Raw genomic sequence first — 27,148 nt, forward strand, 5'->3', positions numbered from 1 at the left:
AAGAAAGGGCGTCTTTAATATTTATTTATATTTCAGGTATAAATAGAAGTAAGTGTGGTGTGGGTGTAGGATTAGGAAAAGGAGGTGTCAAATATTTTGATAACATTATAATTAAATAATTAATAACTTTTTATTATGCAGGAGGGTGTTGGTATAAATAAAAGTACATAAAAGGAAGGGTAGGGGTAAAGGGCAATGTTTTACATCTATATTTTAATAGAGGGCACAATAGGTGTAGAAAATAGATATATTTAATAATCGTTTATGTAATGAATTACTTTTATCTAATGGAGGAAGTGCCCTTGGGGTGGAGCAAGACAGTGCAAATATATATATATATATATATATATATATATATATATATATATATACACACAGTCATGGCCGTAAATGTTGGCACCCCTGACATTTTTCAAGAAATTTAAGTATTTCTCACAGAACAGGATTGCAGTAACACATGTTTTGCTATACACATGTTTATTCCATTTGTGTGTATTGGAACTAAACCAAAAAAGGGAGGGAAAAAAGCTAATTGGACATAATGTCACCAAACTCCAAAAATGGGCTGGACAAAATTATTGGCACCCTTTCAAAATTGTGGAAAAATAAGATTGTTTCAAGCATGTGATGTTCCTTTAAACTCACCTGGGGCAAGTAACAGGTGTGGGCAATATAAAAATCACACCTGAAAGCAGATAAAAAGGAGAGAAGTTCACTTAGTCTTTGCATTGTGTTTCTGTGTGTGCCACATTAAGCATGGACGACAGAAAGAGGAGAAGAGAACTGTCTGAGGACTTGAGAACCAAAACAATCTCAAGGTTACAAGTCCATCTCCAGAGATCTAGATTTGCCTTTGTCCACAGTGCGCAACATTATCAAGAAGTTTGCAACCCATGGCACTGTAGCTAGTCTCCCTGGGCATGGATGGAAGAGAAAAATTGATGAAATGTGTCAACACAGGATAGTCCGGATGGTGGATAAGCAGCCCCAAACAAGTTCCAAAGATATTCAAGCGGTCCTGCAGGCTCAGGAAGCATCAGTGTCAGCGCGAACTATCTGTCAACATTTAAATGAAATGAAACACTATGGTAGGAAACCCAGGATCCCTTTGTGTGTATTGGAACTAAACCAAAAAAATGAAGAAAAAAAGGGAAGTTGGACATAATGTCACCAAACTCCAAAAATGGGCTGGACAAAATTATTGGCACCCTTAACTTAATATTTGGTTGCACATTCTTTGGAAAAAATAACGGAAATCAGTGGCTTCCTATAACCATCGATAAGCTTCTAACACCTCTCAGCCGGAATGTTGGGCCACTCTTCCTTTACAAACTGCTCCAGGTCTCTCTTATTGGAAGGCGCCTTTTCCCAACAGCAATTTTAAGATCTCTCCACAGGTGATCAATGGGATTTAGATCCGGACTCATTGCTGACACTTCAGAACTCTCCAGCGCTTTGTTGCCATCCATTTCTGGGGGCTTTTTGACGTATGTTTGGGGTCATTATCCTGCTGGAAGACCCAAGATCTCAGACGCAAACCCAGCTTTCTGACACTGGGCTGTGCAGTGCGACCCAAAATCCATTGGTAATCCTCCGATTTCATGATGCCTTGTACACATTCAAGGCACCCAGTGCCAGAGGCAGCAAAACAACCCAAAATATCATTGACCTCCACCATATTTCACTGTAGGTACTGTGTTCTTTTCTTTGTAGGCCTCATTCTGTTTTCGGTAAACAGTAAAATGATTTGCTTTACCAAAAAAGCTCTATCTTGGTCTCATCTGTCCACCAAACGTTTTCCCAGAAGGATTTTGGCTTACTCAAGTTCATTTTGGCAAAATGTAGTCTTGCTTTTTTATGTCTCTGTGTCAGCAGTGGGGTCCTCCTGGGTCTCCTGCCATAGCATTTCATTTCATTTAAAGGGTACCTCTCATCAAAAAAACTTTTGATACATTATAGATTAATGTATGCAGAATAACTTCACAATTGCATGTTATTAAAAAATATGCTTCTTTCTATTTAATTTTCCACTTTGAAGAAATGACCACTAGGGGTCTCCCTACCAGTCCTGGCAGCAAGCATTTCAGACTCATGCTGGAGTCCTAAACACTACGAGCTGCCAGTCTGCTTTGTTCACAAAGGAGAACACTCAGAGCTGCCAGCCTGCTTTGTTCACAGCCTGTTTGGCTGGGAACAAAGCAGGCTGGCAGCTCTGAGTGTTTAGGACTCCAGCATGAGTCAGAAATGCTTGCTGACAGGACTGATCAGGAAAAATACAATAGAAGGAAGCATATTTTTCATTAACATGCTATTGGAAAGTTATTCAACATTCATTAATCTAAAATAGATCAAAAGTTTATTTGATGAGCGGTACCCTTTAAATGTTGACGGATAGTTCGTGCTGACACTGATGCTCCCTGAGCCTGCAGGACAACGTGAATATCTTTGGAACTTGTTTGGGGCTGCTTATCCACCATCCGGACTATTCTGCGTTGACACCTTTCATCAATTTTTCTCTTCCGCCCACGTCCAGGGAGATTAGCTACAGTGCCATGGGTTGCAAACTTCTTGATAAAGTTGCGCACTGTGGACAAAGGCAAATCTAGATCTCTGGAGATGGACTTGTAACCTTGAGATTGTCGATATGCTTCCACAATTCTGGTTCTCAAGTCCTCAGACAGTTCTCTTCTCCTCTTTCTGTTGTCCATGTTTAGTGTGGCACACACAGACACACAATGCAAAGACTAAGTGAACTTCTCTCCTTTTTATTTGCTTTCAGGTGTGATTTTTATATTGCCCACACCTGTTACTTGCCCCAGGTGAGTTTAAAGGAGCATCACATGCTTGAAACAATCTTATTTATCCACAATTTTGAAAGGGTGCCAATAATTTTGTCCAGCCCATTTTTGGAGTTTGGTGACATTATGTCCAATTTGTTTTTTTCCTCCCTTTTTTGGTTTAGTTCCAATACACACAAAGGGAATAAACATGTGTATAGCAAAACAAGTGTTACTGCAATCCTTTTCTGTGAGAAATACTTCATTTCCTTGAACAATTTCAGGGGTGCCAACATTTACGGCCATGACTGTGTATATGATTAATATATATAGTAGGAGGAGCTATGTTGACTGTTTTCAGCATGTGTTGTATATGTAGTAAAAGAAGGAGGTGTCTGTTATATGAATTACTAATTAATTAATAAGAGTTGGGCTCTTATTAATTAATTAATTTATTGTGGACACTGCTTAATTGGTGAAGGGTAATGGGTGGCTGATATGTTTTTACATTTTAAGGGTATTAAGGGTAACTTTTCTATTTAGTTTTGTCCTTTTTGGAATAGGTGTGGAGAAGGGGATTCATTATGGGGCAGTTATTGGGGGTAACTCCTATGTTTCCTTATGCTGTGTTCTGTTGGATAGAAAGAAATTGTGGTAACGTTTGTATAATATTCTTCTTCTTCTTATAATTATGTAGAGGGGCTGCCTTGTTTATGGGAAGAAGAACTTGGAGGGGGTTATATTGAAGCTATATTTGGAAAGGATGAGAGCTGCCCACAGAATGGAGATGTGGGATTACCTTAAAGGGTCTTGGAGGGGAATAATCTGTTTGGTCATGGTAAGTGATAGCCTTTAGATTGATGCTTGGTTGGCTGCTGTTATATTCATATAATCCCAGCTTGTTAGTTTTAGCTGAGTGTAACAAAGTATGTAGGGAAGAATAGAGGGATGGAGGGTAAAAGGGAAATAATTACAGCAGCCCCTCTAAGAACCGAGCAGGGTTTGTGCTATTTGTCAAAGTCAACGAAAGAGCCGGGTGTGCGGATTGTGCGGATCTGTCCGGTGCAGCCGTTTATTATAAAGGGCAGTTACTGAGATGTATAGTGCCGTGTGTGTACACTGCCCAATCAGTCTATACCTGATATATGGAGCCCACAGATAACTGGTATGTGTACAGATAAGGGGGCACACACCAACACCTACATATCTACAAGATAGGACCATCTATATATGTGTGTGTGTGTGTATATACATCTATTGTATAACAATAATGTCCTGCCGTTATTCTTTATTTCTTTCTTTCATTCACATTCTATCTATCTAATATCTATCTACCTCATTTATAGATATCAACTCATATCTATCTCATTTCTATTTATCTGTTTTCTATCTATCTATCTCATATCTATCTATCTATCTATATATCTATATATCTATCTCATATCTATTTATCCATCTGTTTTCTATCTATGTATCTCATATCTATCTATCTATCTATCTATCTATCTATCTATCTATCTCTCATATCTATCTATCTATCTCATTTCTATCTATCTATCTATCTATCTATCTATCTCATATCATATCTATCTCTCATATCTATCTATCTATCTATCTATCTCTCATATCTATCTATCTATCTATCTCATATCTATCTATCTATCTATCTATCTATCTATATATCTCTCATATCTATCTATCACATACTTGTTTCTGGTGAAGTTTCTTCAGCAATAAGGAGACCTGAATGGTGAGGACACTTGAGCAGAAGAGTCAGCAGTCACAGGGTTAAAACTATGGTGGTGAATGGATTCATGGTGTTTATGTACATTATTATTATTATTATTATTATTATTGTTGTTATTTATTATTTTGCCAGTGGTGGAATGAAAACTTCCACCAAGCCCTTTTTGATCTCCATGTGGTGTTATTACCAAGTCTCATCATGTCCTGTTAGTTTGTACTGTGGGACTACTAGTCTCATCATATCAGTAATGCTTTAAATGGAAAACTCTAGCACCCAGACATCCTGGGAGTTGTAGTTCTATAGTCCTAGCATGCCCTGCATGTGCTGATGTTTCCAGCTATGGTATTTCCTCAAGTCCTGAAGTCACTTCATGGTATTAACTGTGTTGGGACCAGAAGGCTCAGCACACTTTATTTACAATGCCTACTGGACTATATCTTTTACAAGTGCTGGCACTTGTAGTACTACAAAGTACTGCTGAACTACAGGTTACCCAAGACTATGAAAGTAGAGACTGGTGGACTCATGTAAATGGCAGTTTCCTGGGTGGTGTAAGGTTATTACAGGACTGCACCGTGTGACTAATACCCAGCTCGGTACCCACAGTGAGATATATGGCAGCATTATATGGAGGGGAGGACTGACTGTACGAGCCGCGTACTGTGAGGATGGAGGAGCCGGTAATAATAGATATACAGAGAATACTATATGTTCTAGAACCATTACATCTATGACATATCTGTCTATATCTACACGATCTATGCACCTAGGTGGAGGAGGAATCTTAACTTTTAATCATCCTCATCTATCTATCTATATATCTATCTATCTCCAGACAAAGAAGTGTATAGTCCAGCTCACTCCCTCAGCCTGTCGCGCCAGGACCGGCGTGGGCAACACCGACTGGAACTGACAAGTAAAAGCAAAATGTCCAGCGCGAATATGAAGGAACTGGATGTTTATTCCGATAGCCAAAAAGACAAGGAGAACATGACAAGGTGACGCGTTTCGGTCCTAAGACTGGACCTTAATCATATTGGAATAAACATCCAGTTCCTTCATATTCGCGCTGGACATTTTGCTTTTATCTATCTATCTCCTATCTATCTATCTATCTCCTATCTATCTATCTATCTATCTCCTATCTATCTATCTCCTATCTATCTATCTATCTATCTATCTCCTATCTATCTATCTATCTATCTCCTATCTATCTATCTATCTATCTATCTCCTATCTATCTCCTATCTATCTATCTATCTATCTATCTCCTATCTATCTATCTATCTATCTATCTATCTCATATCTATCTATCTATCTATCTATCTATCTCATATCTATCTATCTATATCATATCTATCTATCTATTTATCTATCTATCTCATATCTATCTATCTCATATATATCTATATCTCATATCTATCTATCTATCTATCTATCTATCTGTTTATCTATGTATCTCATATCTATCTGTCCATCCTATCTATCTCATATCTATCCATCTATCTCATATCTATCTATCTCATATCTATCTATCTATCTCATATCTATCTATCTATTTATCTATCTAATATCTATTCTTATCTCATATCTATCTATCTATCTATCTATCTATCTCATATCTATCTATCTATCTATCTATCTGTCTGTCTGTCTGTCTGTCTGTCTGTCTGTCTGCCTGTCTGTCTGTCTGTCTGTCTATCTATTTATTTATCTATGTATCTTACATCTATCCATCTATCTCCTATCTATCTATCTCATATCTATCTATCTATCTATCTATCTCATATCTATCTCATATCTATCTCATATCTATCTATCTCATATCTATCTATCTCATATCTATCTATCTATCTATCTATCTATCAATGCATCTATCTCATATCTATCTATCTATCTATCTCATATCTATCCATATCTCATAACTATCTATCTCATATCTATCTGTCTATCTCATATCTATCTATCTATCTATCTATCTATCTATCTATTTATTTATCTATGTATCTCATATCTATCCATCTATCTCATATCTATCTATCTCATATCTATTTATCTATCTATCTATCTATCTATCTATCTATCTATCTCATATCTATCTATCTCATATCTATCTATCTCATATCCATCTTTCTCATATCTATCTATCTATTTATCTATCTATCTCATATCTATCTATATCTCATAACTATCTATCTATCTATCTATCTATCTATCTATCTATCTATGTATCTCATATCTATCTGTCTATCTCATATCTATCTATCTATACATGTATGTATACCCTTGTAAGCTAATCTCTGCCTTTTAACAGCAGTTTTTTTTAGGTCCACATTGTTTGTTGATTATTATTATTAATAATAATAATAATAATAATAATAATAATACTATACATACAGTCATGGCCGTAAATGTTGGCACCCCTGAAATTTTTCTTGAAAATGAAGTATTTCTCACAGAAAAGGATTGCAGTAACACGTTTTGCTATACACATGTTTATTCCCTTCGTGTGTATTGGAACTAAACCAAAAAAAGGAGGACAAAAAGCAAATTGGACATAATGTCACCAAACTCCAAAAATGGTCTGGACAAAATTATTGGCACCCTTAACTTAATATTTGGTTGCACACCCTTTGGAAGAAATAACTGAAATCAGTGGCTTCCTATAACCATCAATAAGCTTCTTACACCTCTCAGCCGGAATGTTGGACTCTTCCTTTGCAAACTGCTCCAGTTTTCTCTTATCGGAAGGCGCCTTTTCCCAACAGCAATTTTAAGATCTCTCCACAGGTGATCAATGGGATTTAGATCTGGACTCATTGCTGCCACTTCAGAACTCTCCAGCGCTTTGTTGCCATCCATTTCTGGGTGCTTTTTGATGTATGTTTGGGGTCATTGTCCTGCTGGAAGACCCAAGATCTCGGACGCAAACTCAGCTTTCTGACACTGGGCTGTACAGTGCAACCCAAAATCCGTTGGTAATCCTCAGATTTCATGATGCCTTGCACACATTCAAGGCACCCAGTGCCAGAGGCAGCGAAACAACCCCAAAACATCATTGACCCTCCACCATATTTCACTGTAGGTACTGTGTTCTTTTCTTTGTGGCAAACAACAAAAAACGTGGTCTCAAATGGCTGGAGGGGCTCAACCCCAAATGCAGTTGTGCATATATACTGGGGGAGCAGATCCTGCCCTTGTAGTCCGTTGCTAGGGGCGATCCCCAGCATAAAAATGCATACAATGGAGGATGCCTGCAGCGGACTACAAGTGCCACAATAGAATCCTACACCAGATAGACGTGTGGATGTGTAACTAGAATACAATACAGGAATATGGGTGCACTACTGTGGTAGATATATACAATGACATTATCTATCCCTCAACACTGATGTTAAAATTGAGACATTCGCCAGTGTATCCTTATATGAAGGACACACCAGAGCCCGCACACCAACGCCAAGGTTTCTCAAGATGGTGCAAGACTTACGCTAATCCTACCTGTGCTTGATAAGCAAAACAGGGGCCAGTGGGCAATTACGGCAGCATTCGGCAGTGTTGAGGGATAGCCAATGTCATTGTATACATCTACCACAGTAGTGCACCCATATTCCTGTATTGTGTTCTTTTCTTTGTAGGCCTCATTCCGTTTTCGCTAAACAGTAGAATGATGTTCTTTACCAAAAAGCTTTATCTTGGTCTCATCTGTCCACAAGACGTTTTCCCAGAAGGATTTTGGCTTACTCAAGTTCATTTTGGCAAAATGTAGTCTTGCTTTTTTATGTCTCTGTGTCAGCAGTGGGGTCCTCCTGGGTCTCCTGCCATAGTGTTTAATTTCATTTAAATGTCGATGGATAGTTCGCGCTGACACTGATGCTCCCTGTGCCTGCAGGACAGCTTGAATATCTTTGGAACTTGTTTGGGGCTGCTTATCCACCATCCGGACTATCCTGTGTTGACACCTTTCATAAATTTTTCTCTTCCATCCATGCCCAGGGAGATAAGCTACAGTGCCATGGGTTGCAAACTTCTCGATAATGTTGCGCCCTGTGGACAAAGGCAAATCTAGATCTCTGGAGATGGACTTGTAACCTTGAGATTGTTGATATTTTTCCACAATTTTGGTTCTCAAGTCCTCAGACAGTTCTCTTCTCCTCTTTCTGTTCTCCATGCTTAGTGTGGCACACACAGACACACAATGCAAAGACTAAGTGAACTTCTGTCCTTTTTATCTGCTTTCAGGTGTGATTTTTATATTGCCCACACCTGTTACTTGCCCCAGGTGAGTATAAAGGAGCATCACATGCTTGAAACAATTTTATTTTTCCCCAATTTTGAAAGGGTGCCAATAATTTTATCCAGGCCATTTTTGGAGTTTGGTGACATTATGTCCAATTTGCTTTTTTTTCCTCCCTTTTTTGGTTTAGTTCCAATACACACGAAGGGAATAAATATGTGTATAGCAAAACATGTGTTACTACAATCCTTTTCTGTGAGAAATACTTCATTTTGAAGAAACATTTCAGGGGTGCCAACATTTACGGCCATGGCTGTATATGTATGTATGTGTGTGTGCGCACATGTGTTTGTGCTTTTTCATTCTTGGACTCAGGCAGCACAATGTCTTGGGCCGGCTCTGCTTACCCCTCCTCCCACGCTGTATGCAGTCAGGTCAGGTGACTGTGCAGCGCGGACTGAGTCAGGTCACATGACTGTGCAGAGTGGGCTGTTGGAGACCAGCAGGGAAGCCTCTCACTTCGGGACACCCTGGCTGACATGAAGAGCAGCAGAGCAGGAGAGGTAAGTTATATTTATTTATTTTTAGTCTGATCTGAGGTCTGATGGGACTGTTGTCACTGTCTTAGAGCATCGATATGGGGGGCCTGAATGAGCTGCAACATATGGGGGGGGCCTAAATAAATAATTAGCAACTGATATTAGGGGGAGTCCTCCTGAGCAACTGATATGGATGGGGGCCCCCTGAGCAAGTGACATATGGGGGTCCACGTGAGTAAGTGACATATGAAGGGGCGGGGGGTCCTGAACAATTGATGTATGAGGGGGTAGGGGGGTGGGGGCCCAATCATTGCACAGGGGCCCTCTGCTGTCTGTATCCAGCCCTGGTATTATTGTAATTAGACATAAGATGAGTGAGGGCCCACAAGAGCTTACAGTCTATGGGGGAGATTTATCAAAACCTGTGTAGAGGAAGAGTGGTGCAGTTGCTCATAGTAACCAATCAGATCGCTTATTTTATTTTTCCGAGGCCTTTAAAAAAATGAAAGAAGCAATCTGATTGGTTGCTATGGGCAACTGCACCACTCTTCCTCTACACAGGTTTTGATAAATCTCCCCTATATCTCTATAGGGATCAGAGCTCTAATTTACCTGCACAGATATTCCAATATATTGGGGACGTTATCAATGCTTCCACCATAAAAGTTGCTTTTTACACAATGCTATACATTTTTGTCACAACATTTAGTGCAAATTTGACTATTTTCCCCTAAACCTACACAAAAACCTTTGACAAATTCCCCCTTTGAGAAAACACATCATATGATCTGTGTGCAGCCACTAGTAAACAATGACTTAAAGGGGTACTCCGGTGGAATTATTTGTTTTAAATCAACTGGTGCCAGAAAGTTAAACAGATTTGTAAATGAGAATACAAAAAGAAGATTGCAGCAGCACACTTGGTCAAAAAATGGAGGCTCTTAGCGCACTTTTTGATCAAAACGTGTCCCCCCATCCACCATGCGGAGGTGGCCTCATTTCAGATCGGACCCTCACACACATTCTGAGCCTAACACTCATAACACTGACCTCTACTGGGCAAATACTGCACGTTGCTGTGGCAAATACAGAGTGTACAAAAAAAGAAGATGGTATACTTTGTATTTGCCACAGCAGCGTGCACCTGTGTATTAGGTAGTTGTGCTGGCTATTTTTCTTTTTGTTGATTTGTGAATGAATTCTATTTAAAAATCTTAACCCTTCCTATACTTATCAGCTGCTGTTTGCTCCACAGGAAGTTGTATAGTTCTTTGCAGTCTGACCACAGTGCTCTCTGCTGACACCTCTGTGTCCAGACTGTCCAGAGCAGGAGAGGTTTGCTATAGGCATTTATTCCTGCTCTGCACAGTTCCTGACATGGATAGAGGTGTCAGCAAAAAGCACCGTGGTCAGACAAAAAAAAAATTCAAAAAGAAAATAACTTCCTTTGGAGCATACAGCAGCTGATAAATACTGGAAGCATTAAGAATTTTAAATAGAAATAATTTACAAATCTGTTAAACTTTCTGCCAAAAGTTGATTTAAAAAAATGTTTTTTTCACCGGAGTACCCCTTTTATGGTATGCGATGAGCTCTTCAGCTCCCTCTAGTGGTGGCTGCAGGAAGACCAAATTTTCTCATGTATTTCCTATGTTTTGAGTAAAAATCTATTGCAATATTCTATACTATATACAGCTCTGATGCAGACTTAGGTGTCTTTGTCATCCTGATATACAGCTCCACTCACTTGTATTGTACAGTCATCCTGATATACAGTTCCAGTCACTTGTATTGAACAGTCATCCTCATATACAGCTCCAGTCACTTGTATTGTACAGTCATCCTCATATACAGCTCCAAAGACTTGTATAGTACAGTCATCCTCATATACAGCTCCAGTCACTTGTACTGTACAGTCATCCTCATATACAGCTCCAGTCACTTGTATTGTACAGTCATCCTCATATACAGCTCCAGTCACTTGTATTGTACAGTCATCCTCATATACAGCTCCACTCACTTGTATTGTACAGTCATCCTGATATACAGTTCCAGTCACTTGTATTGAACAGTCATCCTCATATACAGCTCCAGTCACTTGTATTGTACAGTCATCCTCATATACAGCTCCAAAGACTTGTATAGTACAGTCATCCTCATATACAGCTCCAGTCACTTGTACTGTACAGTCATCCTCATATACAGCTCCAGTCACTTGTATTGTACAGTCATCCTCATATACAGCTCCAGTCACTTGTATTGTACAGTCATCCTCATATACAGCTCCACTCACTTGTATTGTACAGTCATCCTGATATACAGTTCCAGTCACTTGTATTGAACAGTCATCCTCATATACAGCTCCAGTCACTTGTATTGTACAGTCATCCTCATATACAGCTCCAAACACTTGTATAGTACAGTCATCCTCATATACAGCTCCAGTCACTTGTACTGTACAGTCATCCTCATATACAGCTCCAGTCACTTGTATTGTACAGTCATCCTCATATACAGCTCCAGTCACTTGTATTGTACAGTCATCCTCATATACAGCTCCAGTCACTTGTATTGTACAGTCATCCTCATATACAGCTCCAGTCCCTTGTATTGTACAGTCATCCTCATATACAGCTCCAGTCACTTGTATTGTACAGTCATCCTCATATACAGCTCCAGTCACTTGTATTGTACAGTCATCCTCATATACAGCTCCAAACACTTGTATAGTACAGTCATCCTCATATACAGCTCCAGTCACTTGTATTGTACAGTCATCCTCATATACAGCTCCAGTCACTTGTACTGTACAGTCATCCTCATATACAGCTCCAGTCACTTGTATTGTACAGTCATCCTCATATACAGCTCCAGTCACTTGTACTGTACAGTCATCCTCATATATAGCTCCAGTCACTTGTACTGTACAGTCATCCTCATATACAGCTCCAGTCACTTGTATTGTACAGTCATCCTCATATACAGCTCCAGTCACTTGTATTGTACAGTCATCCTCATATACAGCTCCAGTCACTTGTATTGTACAGTCATCTTCATATACAGCTCCAGTCACTTGTATTGTACAGTCATCCTCATATACAGCTCCAGTCACTTGTATTGTACAGTCATCCTCATATACAGCTCCAGTCACTTGTATTGTACAGTCATCCTCATATACAGCTCCAGTCACTTGTATAGTACTGTCATCCTCATATAGAGCTCCAGTCACTTGTATTGTACAGTCATCCTCATATACAGCTCCAGTCACTTGTATAGTACTGTCATCCTCATATACAGCTCCAGTCACTTGTATTGTACTGTCATCCTCATATACAGCTCCAGTCACTTGTATTGTACAGTCATCCTCATATACAACTCCAGTCACTTGTATTGTACAGTCATCCTCATATACAGCTCCAGTCACTTGTATTGTACAGTCATCCTCATATACAGCTTCAGTCACATGTACTGTACAGTCATCCTCATATACAGCTCCAGTCACTTGTATAGTACTGTCATCCTCATATAAAGCTCCAGTCACCTGTACTGTACAGTCATCCTTATATACAGCTCCAGTCACTTGTATTGTACAGTCATCCTCATATACAGCTCCAGTCACTTGTATAGTACAGTCATCCTCATATAAAGCTCCAAACACTTGTATAGTACAGTCATCCTCATATACAGCTCCAGTCACTTGTACTGTACAGTCATCCTCATATACAGCTCCAGTCACTTGTATTGTACAGTCATCCTCATATACAGCCCCAGTCACTTGTATTGTACAGTCATCCTCATATACAGCTCCAGTCACTTGTATTGTACAGTCATCCTCATATACAGCTCCAGTCACTTGTATTGTACAGTCATCCTCATATACAGCTCCAGTCACTTGTATTGTACAGTCATCCTCATATACAGCTCCAGTCACTTGTATTGTACAGTCATCCTCATATACAGCTCCAGTCCCTTGTATTGTACAGTCATCCTCATATACAGCTCCAGTCACTTGTATTGTACAGTCATCCTCATAAACAGCTCCAGTCACTTGTATAGTACTGTCATCCTCATATAAAGCTCCAGTCACCTGTACTGTACAGTCATCCTCATATAAATCTTCAGTCACTTGTACTGTACAGTCATCCTTATATACAGCTCCAGTCACTTGTATTGTACAGTCATCCTCATATACAGCTCCAGTCACTTGTATTGTACAGTCATCCTCATATACAGTTCCAGTCCCTTGTATTGTACAGTCATCCTGATATATAGTTCCAGTCCCTTGTATTGTACAGTCATCCTCATATACAGTTCCAGTCCCTTGTATTGTACAGTCATCCTCATATACAGTCCCAGTCCCTTGTATTGTACAGTCATCTTGATATACAGTCCCAGTCCCTTGTATTGTACAGTCATCCTCATATACAGTTCCAGTCCCTTGTATTGTACAGTCATCCTGATATACAGCTCCAGTCACTTGTATTGTACAGTCATCCTCATATACAGCTCCAGTCACTTGTATTGTACTGTCATCCTCATATACAGCTCCAGTCCCTTGTATTGTACAGTCATCCTGATATACAGCTCCAGTCACTTGTATTGTACAGTCATCCTCATATACAGCTCCAGTCACTTGTACTGTACAGTCATCCTCATATACAGCTCCAGTCACTTGTATTGTGCAGTCATCCTCATATACAGCTCCAGTCACTTGTATTGTACAGTCATCCTCATATACAGCTCCAGTCACTTGTATTGTACAGTCATCCTCATATACAGCTCCAGTCACTTGTATTGTACAGTCATCCTCATATACAGCTCCAGTCACTTGTATTGTACAGTCATCCTCATATACAGCTCCAGTCCCTTGTATTGTACAGTCATCCTCATATACAGCTCCAGTCACTTGTATTGTACAGTCATCCTCATATACAGCTCCAGTCACTTGTATAGTACTGTCATCCTCATATAAAGCTCCAGTCACCTGTACTGTACAGTCATCCTCATATAAAGCTTCAGTCACTTGTACTGTACAGTCATCCTTATATACAGCTCCAGTCACTTGTATTGTACAGTCATCCTCATATACAACTCCAGTCACCTGTATAGTACAGTCATCCTCATATACAGCTCCAGTCCCTTGTATTGTACAGCCATCCTCATATACAGCTCCAGTCACTTGTATTGTACAGTCATCCTCATATACAGTTCCAGTCCCTTGTATTGTACAGTCATCCTGATATATAGTCCCAGTCCCTTGTATTGTACAGTCATCTTGATATACAGTCCCAGTCCCTTGTATTGTACAGTCATCCTCATATACAGTTCCAGTTCCTTGTATTGTACAGTCATCCTGATATACAGCTCCAGTCACTTGTATTGTACAGTCATCCTCATATACAGCTCCAGTCACTTGTATTGTACTGTCATCCTCATATACAGCTCCAGTCCCTTGTATTGTACAGTCATCCTCATATACAACTCCAGTCACTTGTATTGTACAGTCATCCTGATATACAGTTCCAGTCCCTTGTATTGTACAGTCATCCTCATATACAGCTCCAGTCACTTGTATTGTACAGTCATCCTCATATACAGCTCCAGTCACTTGTATTGTACAGTCATCCTCATATACAGCTCCAGTCACTTGTATTGTACAGTCATCCTCATATACAGCTCCAGTCACTTGTATTGTACAGTCATCCTCATATACAGCTCCAGTCACTTGTATTCTACAGTCATCCTCATATACAGCTCCAGTCCCTTGTATTGTACAGTCTTCTCCCTTATTTCGAGCTCTGTTTTCCAGGACAGAACAATGAGCCCAGATTTATAAATGATCGAGTAGTAAACACTTTCCCTCATTTTTTGTTTGACTGGTGTAATTGTGCAAATCCTATTAGCAATATGCATATTTACTGTAGTGATATCCATAGTTAAATGGCTTTTAAATGATATAATTACCCACATGTATTCCTAAATGTGTATTCCAGCCAGCCTGAGATGAGTTTATTATGTGGTTCAGTATATCAATGTAGCAGAGCTGTTTTTGTCAGATATCACAGGGGGACTTTGTCAGTTCCCTTTTACCACATTGTACAAGGTGTCGGTCTTACTACCTTACGGTATCTTAGCGTCTCATCACAAAGTCTTGAAGTGGAGCCATCACCTGGGTCTGGGTATGACATTTACTTGAATAAATATTCTAACCAGCTGAGTACCCAACATTGCCCAGTCTTTCTACCTAAACCTTGAGGAAGGGAAAAAGCATCAATAACCCTCTCGCCCTTATATCCCATCCTTATATTACGACCTCCTATCCTGTCCTCATATTTTGACCTCACTTCCTCACTTCATATCCTGTCCTCATAACCTGACCTCATATCCTGCTCTCATATCCTGCTCTCATATCCCATCCTCATATCCCATCCTCATAGTATGACTTCATATTCTGCTCTCATATCCCATCCTCATATCCCATCCTCATAGTATGACTTCATATCCTGCTCTCATATCCTGTCCTCATATCCCATCCTCATAGTATGACTTCATATCCTGCTCTCATATCCCATCCTCATATCCTGTCCTCATATCCCATCCTCATAGCCTGACCTCATATCCTGCTCTCATATCCTGCTCTCATATCCCATCCTCATATCCTGTCCTCATATCCCATCCTCATAGTATGACTTCATATCCTGCTCTCATATCCTGCTCTCATATCCCCTCATCATATCCCATCCTCATAGTATGACTTCATATCCTGCTCTCATATCCTGCTCTCATATCCCCTCATCATATCCCATCCTCATATCCTGCTCTCATATCCTGCTCTCATATCCCATCCTCATATCCTGCTCTCAAATCCTGCTCTCATATCCCATCCTCATATCCCATCCTCATAGTATGACTTCATATCCTGCTCTCATATCCCATCTTCATATCCCATCCTCATAGCCTGACCTCATATCCTGTCCTCATATCCTGTCCTCATATCTTGTCCTCATATCCCATCCTCAAATCTTGTTCTTTTACCCTGAGCTCATCACTAATCCTTTCCTCATATCCCGTCCTTATATCCCTTCCTCTTATTCCAAACTTCTATGCCATCCTCATATCCCTTCCTAATACCCCATCCTCATATCTAGACCTCATATTCCATCCCCATATCCTGTTCTCATATCCTGTCATAACATCCCAACCTTATATGTCGTCCTCATATCCCAACCTTATATGCCGTCTTCACATCCCCTCCCCGCACACTAACTATTCTCTGCACCTGCCTCCTGAACAATCAGCAGGATGTATAAAAGTCCCGGACAATCTCTGCAGCCCCAGTGTAACATGATCAGGAGATGTACCAGAAGTCCCATAGACTTGCTTGACAAAGCAAAAACATCGACCTTCGCATAAGGGGGTGGGTCAGGATTCATCTGTAGATCAGATTGTTGATCGGTGGGGGGTTAGTGCTCGGCAATGTTCAGCGGTCCCATAAAGAATGAATGGTAGGTCCAACATGCATGTGCACTGCCCACCATTCATTCTGAGGACAATTTCATCACCATCCTCAGGATTGGTGGAGGTCCCAGTGGTCAGACCCCCACTTATTATCCCCTGACTCATGGTGGGAGTTGTAGTTCTGCAACAGCTGGGGACACACTGGTTGGGAAACACTGGCCTAAAGTAGCTTACAATGGGCCCACAAACATCAGAACTAGACCACTGAGCCATGTGCATACCCTTGGCATCTTATTGGCATCCCTAACCCACCCAACCTTCGGGCACCTCCCCTACTCCCAGGCTATACCCCTAGATGATGATTACATTTATAATACTACTATTAGTCATGTTGTATCAGAACAACCTCTATCTCTTCTTCTACTTGTAGTGCATCTGATAGAAATAACCTCACCCCCACTATCCCTTCTTATAACCATTCCCTTAATGTATGTATTTATAGGTAATAATGGCAGGCAGATTAACCACAAACACCGAGCGTAAAGTGGTGTTAAACGTAGCAGAGACATTTGGATTAGGGGCCTGCCTCCTGCACCCACATGTATTAAAGCTGTTTAGAATAATTGAAATTTGCTGCGGCCCCGGCCCAATCTGTATAAATAATTCTCTGGGTGTCTTGTTGCGATAACAGATTATCTGGAATTCTATTAAAGGAACAGCAGTCCCATTTGTAAATCCCATTTAGATACTTTCAATAACTATCAATAATCTCATCTACACAAAGGCCTCCTGCCTACAGGCTTTATCTGGAAGTTTGGAGCCTTTCTGGAGGATTTTTCTAATAACAACCTACAAACCTTATTAGAAAAATAAAATCTCTACCTGTCATTCTGCGGATGAGAAAATGCAAATCTCAGTATAGGACAAAGCTCTGGTATGAAGTGTTCTACAGACATAGAAGATACGGAACGTATTGTATGGAGTATGGAGGGTAACAAGGGTGTGTGTTATCTGTGGATGAGGACAGATGTGTGCTTATTATTACTACATGATCGTCCTTTATCAACTATAGAGTATTTATCTGTCTGCCTGTCCGCCCATCCGTCAATGTATCTATCTATCTATCTATCTATCTATCTCATATCTATCTCTCATATCTATCTCTCCATTATCTATCTATCTATCTATCTATCTATCTATCTCTTATATATCTATCTCTCTATTATCTATCTATCTTTCTCATATCTATCTATCTATCTATCTATCTATCTCTCTATTATCTATCTATCTATCTATCTATCTCATATCTATCTCTCATATCTATCTCTCTATTATCTATCTATCTCTTATCTATCTATCTCTCTATTATCTATCTATCTTTCTCATATCTATCTATCTATCTATCTATCTATCTCTCTATTATCTATCTATCTCATATCTATCTATCTATCTATCTATCTATCAATCTCATATCTATCTATCTTTCTATCTCATATCTATCTATCTCTCTATTATCTATCTATCTCATATCTATCTATCTATGTATTTATCTATGTATCTCACATCAATCTATCTATCTATATTTCACATATCTATCTATCTATCTAATATCTATCTATCTCATATCTATCTATCTATCTATCTATCTATATATCTATCTATCTATCAACCTCCTATCTTTCTATCTATCTATCTATCTATCTATCTAATATCTATCTATCTCATATCTATCTATCTATCTATCTATCTATCTCATATCTATCTATCTCATATCTATATATCTCATATCTATCTATCTATCTATCTCATATCTATCTATCTCATATCTATCTATCTATCCATCTATCTCATATCTATCTATCTATCTGTCTATCTATCTATCTCATATCTATCTATCTATCTATCTCATATCTATCTATCTACCTCATATCTATCTATCTCATATCTATCTATCTATCTATCTATCTCATATCTATCTATCTATCTATCTATCTCATATCTATCTATCTCATATCTATCTCATATCTATCTCATATCTATCTCATATCTATCTCATATCTATCTATCTATCTCATATCTATCTATCTCATATCTATCTATCTATCTATCGCATATCTATTCCTCTATTCATATAATTTCTTTCTTTCTTTTCTTTCGTCTATATACATGTCTATCTATCTATTTCTTTTCTATGTAATATCTATTTACATGTCTCTGTCTATATCTATCTATCTATCTCATATCTATCTATTATCTATCTATTATCTATCTATCTATCTATCTATCTATCTCATATCTATATATCTAAACAAAGAATATCTATCTATCTATCTATCTCATATCTATTTATCTATCTATCTCATATCTATCTCATATCTATCTCATATCTATCTATCTATCTATCTATCTATCTATCTCATATCTATTTATCTATCTATCTATCTCATATCTATCTATCTCATATCTATCTAGCTATCTTATTTCTATCCTATATCTATCTATTCGATATCTATCTATCTATCTATCTTTGTATTTAACTTCTATACATAATATAAATTTTGTTATCTAAATATTGCTGTCTATATTCTACAGACCACTATTCTTCTGTCTTGCTATCTGATATATAATAGATAGATAGATAGATATGGGATAGATATAGACAGAGACATGTAAATAGATATTACATAGAAAGAAAATAGATAGATAGACATGTATATAGACAAAATAAAAGAAAGAAATGATATAAATAGAGGAATAGAAATTACTGAAAAATAAGCAAAAAAAAAGAAAATAGATAGATATGAGAGAGATAGATAGATAGATATAGGATAGAAATAAGATAGCTAGATAGATAGATATGAGATAGATAGATAGAAAGATATGAGATAGATAGATAATAGAAAGAGAGATAATTACTGTTATGATATTTTTCTTTCTTTCTTTCTTTCTTTCTTTCTTTCTATCTCATATCTATCTATCTTTCTATCTATAAACCAATATTAAGCAGCACATCCAGTAAAAAGAGTCCCAGGGGTGCACGCCAATTGGATCTCGGTGCTCCGATCCCACTTTAGATAAAGTTGATAATAGGCAGCGATCTTTCAGCGATCTCACATCGCCATTTTCAAGTGTTTAACAAGTGATACTAATGGGGTTTAAATACACCCCTTCATTAGTGACATCATCAAAATTTGCATATCACATGACATATTTACAAGTGTAAAAACTGTGTAAAAATCGTAAAAAATACAATCGCTTATCCAAATACAGTGTCATATTATAGTTTAGTTATACATACAAATTGAGTGTATATACAGAATCGCCAGGCACAAACAAATCAGGCGATTACCACATTATAAGTAACCAGGTGCTCAATGTGTTAATATGACGTTAAAAGCATTACCGATATGAAGTCCTGATTGGATATCAGTCCCAGGGCGCAAACCGCCATTGTACCGCACGCCCGATTCATCCACATGGGACGCCGGGACTCACTTCCGGTTACACCGGAACTCTAACCAATCACAGTGAGAGCATCATGGTGGCCATAGAAACCTGCGTGATCTCATACAAGAGGCGTCACTTGAATTTGCGCATGCCCAATGCCTCTTCAGATCAGGGTAGCGCCATCTTTATTATGGGTAAATGTAAGGTAATAGATACCGGACTACTGGCAAGTAGTTCGCAATGGTAAGTATATTATATTCAAGGGCATCTTATTATTCTGCCCCTAAGTAGTACTGTGTCACCCTGCATGCATCCTAGAAACACAGTCAAGGGAACCAAGACACAGCATTCCCCCTCTATGGACTCCTCTGGGTGCGTCTATCTGGATCCATAGGACCCATTAGTGCGCTATTCCAGATTGCCGGATCTGGTGATTTACCTGCCGGTCTACTGGAGTGTTCACCAGTAGGATCCATTTATGAGGTGAAAGTGTCTAATCGGTTACCCAACACTCATGTTACATACACCCAAGGGTCTAGACACTGTATAAATAAGATTTACATATAAACAGCTGTCACGGCGTTGGTTAAAGAAAATAACTACATAAAAATTCAATTAGAAATAACATTTTAGAAAAAAGAAAATTGCGGTTCTTAGGTAGGGATTCTGTCTCCAAATCTAGCGGACTCCATAACCGGAATGTAGATACTTGAATATCTAAAATAATAATAGAAATATAAGTGTTAGAGAATATATAGAAAAGAGAAGTAATCACTTGTTACTCCAATACCTCCTGGACATCAACACGATCACTGGCAGTACATTTTATGTAAGTAATCTTGGTAGCACAGTGAATTCTACATTCAGTCCGTTGGGTTTTAAGGAATTGAGGTCAAATATTCACCTCAATTCCCTCTTTTGTAATATAGAGACCCTATCCCCTCCTCTCTTAAGTGGTGGGATATGGTCTACTACCATGCATTTCAAGTCCTTCTCTTGATGGCCTGCTTCTACAAAATGTTTCGACACTGGTAAGTCTGTTCTATTTTTCCGTATGGAATATCTATGCTGATTTAGCCTTGTTTTGAAATCGCATTTTGTTTCCCCTATGTAAATCAAATTACATGGGCACCATAAGATATACACAATGCGATCGCTGTCACAGGTTAAATAATGTTTAATGGGGACCGTTTTCCCCGTTTGGGGGTGTGTTCCCTTTCTGCACATACTTGCAGTTCACACACCTTCGACAGGGAAAACAGCCCCTATTTTGTACAGATAAATATTTTTGTGTAGGCACCTTCTGTCTGGACACATCAGCTTTAACAAGCATGTCTTTTAAATTCCTACCCCTGCGGTATGACATTAGGGGCATCTCCTTAAATTCTGGTATGTCTGGGAAATTGTCCTTAATTAAGTGCCAGTGTTTTTTAACCTTTTGTGCAATTTTACCCGATATTTCATTGTAGGTGGTAATAAATGGGATTCAAGATGTTGAATCCTTTTTTATTCTCGGGGCCCTAGTCCCTTTATGTTCTTCTAGTAGTTGGTGCTTTTGTCTGTCAATCAAGGTGCGGGGATAACCTCTCTGAATAAATTGTACAGTCATTTTTTCAATTACCCTGTCTAGTTTGTCATTGTTATCCACAATTCTACTTGCCGCAGGAATTGGCTGTATTGCAGTGACTCAACCATAGGTCTGGGGTGGCATGAATCAAATCTTAATAATGTATTACAGTCAGAGGGTTTTGAAAATAAATCTGTAGAAAGCCTATTGTCAACAATATGTACTTCTGTGTCTAAAAATTTAACCTTTTCTGTTGAATAGGTCAAAGTGAATTGAAGGTCTGCGTCAATGCTGTTCAGGTAAGTCTGGAAATCAATTAGTTCCTCACCTGTTCCTTCCCAAATCAAAAAAACATCATCTATGTAGCGTCACCACCCCAGGATCTTCCTGGAGTGGTGGACTACATAGACATGTTGTTCCTCAAAATCTCTCATAACTATGTTTGCATACGTGGGCGCCATGTTACTGCCCATGGCGGTCCCACGTTGCTGTACATAGTATTTATCATCAAAATAAAAATAATTGTTCTGTAAAACAAACATTAATAGCCGTAGAATAAAGTCAATTTGCTCATTATCAAATTGTGCTGTGACCAACATTTTCCTTACTGCTTCTGTGCCTCTCCTATGTTGAATGGAAGTATATAGACTAACAATGTCAAAACTTGCAATTAGGGCATTAGTCGGTACAGTAATTTGTGAAATTTTTGCCAAAAAGTTCCTTGTATCTCTTAGATATGACTTTGCTTCCAAAGCATATTGTCTCAGAATTTTATCTAGGAAAATGGATACATTATTAGAAAGCGACCCCCTGCCGGAGACTATAGGCCTGCCAGGTGGATCTCGCAGGCTCTTATGAATCTTCGGCAGGAGGTACAAAAGAGGTGTAACAGGATGATCAACCAAAAGAAACTCACTAAGCTTTTTATCAATCAACCCTTGTTGTAAGGCATCCTCAACAATGTTTTTCAGCATTCTAGTCATATCGATTCTAGGATCTCTAGTCAGAATCCTGTAGACCTCCGGATCTTCCAGTTGTCTATAGGCCTCTTTCATGTATGTGCTACGGTCCATGACCACAACCCCACCACCCTTATCGGCCGGTTTGATGATGAGGTTGTGGTCATGGACAAGTTGTTGCATAGCAAGTAGTTCATTATGTGTAAGATTCGGATGTTTTAATCTCAATTGTTGTTGTTTGATCAGCGTAAATTCTTTTTTGACACATTCCATAAATGTGGTAACTGCATGTGATTCAATTGTGGGTTGAAAATCACTAGGTATATGTAAATCAAGTTTTTTTAAATTCAAAATCAGCATTAATTGCATTAGTAGAAGGTACATTAATCTCAGTTCTATGTTGAAAAAAACATACTTTAAGTTTGATTCTGCGAATAAATTGAATGAAATCTAGTTCCAATTGAAACCAGTCATTAAATTTATTGGGACAGAAGTTAAGTCCTTTCGACAATAATAACAATTGTTCATTAGATAAAATACACGAAGAAATATTTACCACGATCGGATTGTCCATATTTTCTACTTCTTCCTCTGTGTCCCTGTGGCTTGTCCCTGATTCCGAGTATTCTGCTGTGTCTTTTTTGAGGGCGCGGAAGTGTCTGCGCCCTCCCCTCTGCCGTCTGCTTGGAATGGTTGTACCCCTAAAAAAGGTTGCTGTTTATTTGGCTGTTCCCGTGCATTATTTCCAGTTTGTCCAGGCTGATTGATGACTTCATTGACGTCTTGGCCGGTGTAGTTCCTCCTGCTGAATCTTTTCATAGATGTGGTCACATTGTCCCAGGCATACACTCTACTATTAATATAGTCCTGGTTATCTCTAAACCATTTTTTCCGTTTAGTTTCTTCAATTGCCACTTGTTGTTTGACCAAAAAATTCTGTTCTTTTTTCAGTAATTTATTGAGTTCCTCTGCTTCAAAGGCACTCTTCAAGGTGGTTTCCAATTCGGCAATCTTGGTTTGACATGACAGAAGATCATGTTGCAAAAATTCTAGATTTAATAAAATCAAGTCCAGTGCGTACTTGTTCGAGATAGCCTCATATTTTGCTCTATATTCTAAATCATTTGTGAAAGAATTTGTACGAGGTTGTATGCGCATACCTCTTGGTATCCTATGGGTCCGGAAATATTCTGTCATTGTGGTAACATGCAGTTGAAGTCCCAATGCTCTTTTAGTTTCTGTCTCATACATCCTTTTGAGGTCCAAGTTGGAAGGATTGTGCAAAAATGATGCATCATTTGTAGAATTGCCAATAATTCTATTGAAGTCCAGAGCGGTATAAGAGAAAGTATCCATGGAATAAGTAGTGGAGGTCGGCAGACCAGTCTGGTTGCCATTGGAGATTTCCATAATCCGTAGAGAGTGCACGCTTATTCACCACCAAATATAAACCAATAGTAAGCAGCACATCCAGTCAACAGAGTCCCAGGGGTGCACGCCAATTGGATCTCGGTGCTCCGATCCCACTTTAGATAAAGTTGATAATAGGCAGCACAGCAAAGTTAGTGCAAATAAAGGTGTTCTTTATTCCATATATGAGACAATGTTTCAGCGATCTCACATCGCCATTTTCAAGTGTTTAACAAGTGATACTAATGGGGTTTAAATACACCCCTTCATTAGTGACATCCCAGAATTTAAGGAGATGCCCCTAATGTCATACCGCAGGGGTAGGAATTTAAAAGACATGCTTGTTAAAGCTGATGTGTCCAGACAGAATATATATCTGAATATATATCTGTTCAAAATAGGGGCTGTTTTCCCTGTCGAAGGTGTGTGAACTGCAAGTATGTGCAGAAAGGGAACTGTTTCACACACCCCCAAATGGGGAAAACGGTCCCCATTAAACATTATTTAACCTGTGAAAGCGATCATGTTGTGTATATCTTATGGTGCCCATATAATTTGATTTACATAGGGGAAACAAAATGCTATTTCAAAACAAGGCTAAATCAGCATAGATATTCCATACGGAAAAATAGAACAGACTTATCAGTGTCGAAACATTTTCTAGAAGCAGGCCATCAAGAGAAGGATTTGAAATGCATGGTAGTAGACCATATCCCACCACTTAAGAGAGGAGGGGATAGGGTCTCTATATTACAAAAGAGGGAATTGAGATGAATATTTGACCTCAATTCCTGAAAACCCAACGGACTGAATGTAGAATTCACTGTGCTACCAAGATTACTTACATAAAATGTACTGCCAGTGATCGTGTTGATGTCCAGGAGGTATTGGAGTAACAAGTGATTACTACTCTTTTCTATATATCCTCTAACACTTATATTTCTATTATTATTTTAGATATTCAAGTATCTACATTCCGGTTATGGAGTCCGCAAGATTTGGAGACAGAATCCCTACCTAAGAACCGCAATTTTCTTTTTTCTAAAATGTTATTTCTAATTGAATTTTTATGTAGTTATTTTCTTTAACCAACGCAGTGACAGCTGTTTATCTGTAAATCTTATTTATATAGTGTCTAGACCCTTGGGTGTATGTAACATGAGTGTTGGGTAACCGATTAGACACTTTCACCTCATAAATGGATCCTACTGGTGAACACTCCAGTAGACCGGCAGGTAAATCACCAGATCCAGCAATCTGGAATAGCGCACTAATGGGTCCTATGGATCCAGATAGACGCACCCAGAGGAGTCCATAGAGGGGGAATGCTGTGTCTTGGTTCCCTTGACTGTGTTTCTAGGATGCAGAATAATAAGATGCCCTTAAATATAATATACTTACCATTACGAACTATTTGCCAGTAGTCCGGTATCTATTACCTTACATTTACCCATAATAAAGATGGCGCTACCCTGATCTGAAGAGGCATTGGGCATGCACGAATTCAAGTGACGCCTCCTGTATGAGATCACGCAGGTTTCTATGGCCACCGTGATGCTCTCACTGTGATTGGTTAGAGTTCCGGTGTCCTATGTGGATGAATCGGGCGTGCGGTCCAATGGCGGTTTGCGCCCTGGGACTGATATCCAATCAGGACTTCATACCGGTAATGCTTTTAACGTCACATTAACGTCACATTAACACATTGAGCACCTGGTTACTTATAATGTGGTAATCGCCTGATTTGTTTGTGCCTGGCGATTCTGTATATACACTCAATTTGTATGTATAACTAAACTATAACATGATACACTGTATTTGGATAAGCGATTGTATTTTTTACGATTTTTACACTGTTTTGACACTTGTAAATATGTAATGTGATATGCAAATTTTGATGATGTCACTAATGAAGGGGTGTATTTAAACCCCATTAGTATCACTTGTCTGGACACATCAGCTTTAACAAGCATGTCTTTTAAATTCCTACCCCTGCGGTATGACATTAGGGGCATCTCCTTAAATTCTGGGATGTCACTAATGAAGGGGTGTATTTAAACCCCATTAGTATCACTTGTTAAACACTTGAAAATGGCGATGTGAGATCGCTGAAACGTTGCCTCGTATATGGAATAAAGAACACCTTTATTTGCACTAACTTTGGTGTGCTGCCTATTATCAACTTTATCTTTCTATCTATCTATATTTCTATCTATCCGTCCATCTAATATAGCAATATTTAACTTCTTTGATTCTTTCTAGAAGTTGCACCTATATTCTATCAGTCATTTCTCTTTTTTTTTCCTTCAACGCTTAAAGCCACTCTCCGGTGCCCCACTGACTGTAGCATTGTGAATAGACAACTTCATAAACTCCCATTAGTGACTGGCTACTGTGCATTACAATGAATGTGCTGTTAGCACCGACTCATTACGGGGCCGTTCATATATCTTGTGTAATTATAGAATTGTAGGCTGCTGTAATGTAATGGAGGTTTTACTAATTAATTCGTTTTCACTCACTCCAATCTGTTTCTAAATATAACATTTATTATATATAGTGCGACCTATTGCGGCTTCACATTTCCAGCTAAATGTGTATGAAGGCCACTACTGACAAGATCAATGCAGCAGGCATATATACTACCGACTGCGGTCTCCATAGCTTGTTTACACTTGGATATGCGCTTTGGCTCTACACGGTGAGATTCTAGAACAGTTGATGTAGTGTTGTTATGTAATGTTATTGAGCAGTGGTGTCCATACTGTAGCTCTACAGCTGTATTCCTGGACAGCTTCCTGTGGGAGAGCTGTGAGCATGCTCTGTGACATGCTGTGGGAGGGAGGAGGGAGGAGGAGCTGATCGCCAATTGTAAGTGGTAGATCTGGTAGCTGTTACCTTATAATTCATTACAATGCTGCCCCCCAATGATAATGACATAACTGATGACTCTGTCCCAGTGTACACAGCACAAGCTGAAAAGAGGCATGAAATGTGTGAAGTGTCT

At 38.9% G+C, this 27,148-nt stretch overlaps 2 protein-coding genes across 2 annotated transcripts in view; one reads left to right on the top strand and one right to left on the bottom strand.

Annotated features, from left to right (window-relative positions):
• Nucleotides 1–26,246, top strand: part of UNCX (UNC homeobox) — a 45,024-nt gene extending 18,778 nt beyond the window's left edge. The window contains exons 4-5 of the mRNA XM_056534210.1: nucleotides 22,034–22,071; nucleotides 25,099–26,246. Of these exons, the coding sequence (XP_056390185.1) occupies nucleotides 22,034–22,071; nucleotides 25,099–25,200 (140 nt within the window). The 3' untranslated portion in view covers nucleotides 25,201–26,246. The remainder of the gene's footprint in view (nucleotides 1–22,033; nucleotides 22,072–25,098) is intronic.
• Nucleotides 20,851–24,334, bottom strand: LOC130284150 (uncharacterized). The gene is made up of 2 exons (XM_056534211.1): nucleotides 23,288–24,334; nucleotides 20,851–20,922 (listed from the first exon to the last, which is right to left on the bottom strand). The coding sequence occupies exon 1, from the start codon at nucleotides 24,139–24,141 to the stop codon at nucleotides 23,311–23,313; it is 831 nt and encodes a 276-aa protein (XP_056390186.1). The 5' UTR covers nucleotides 24,142–24,334; the 3' UTR covers nucleotides 20,851–20,922; nucleotides 23,288–23,310.
• Nucleotides 26,247–27,148: the final 902 nt, after the last annotated feature.

This window comes from Hyla sarda, chromosome 8 (assembly GCF_029499605.1).
Source record: "Hyla sarda isolate aHylSar1 chromosome 8, aHylSar1.hap1, whole genome shotgun sequence".
Lineage (NCBI taxonomy): Eukaryota > Metazoa > Chordata > Amphibia > Anura > Hylidae > Hyla > Hyla sarda.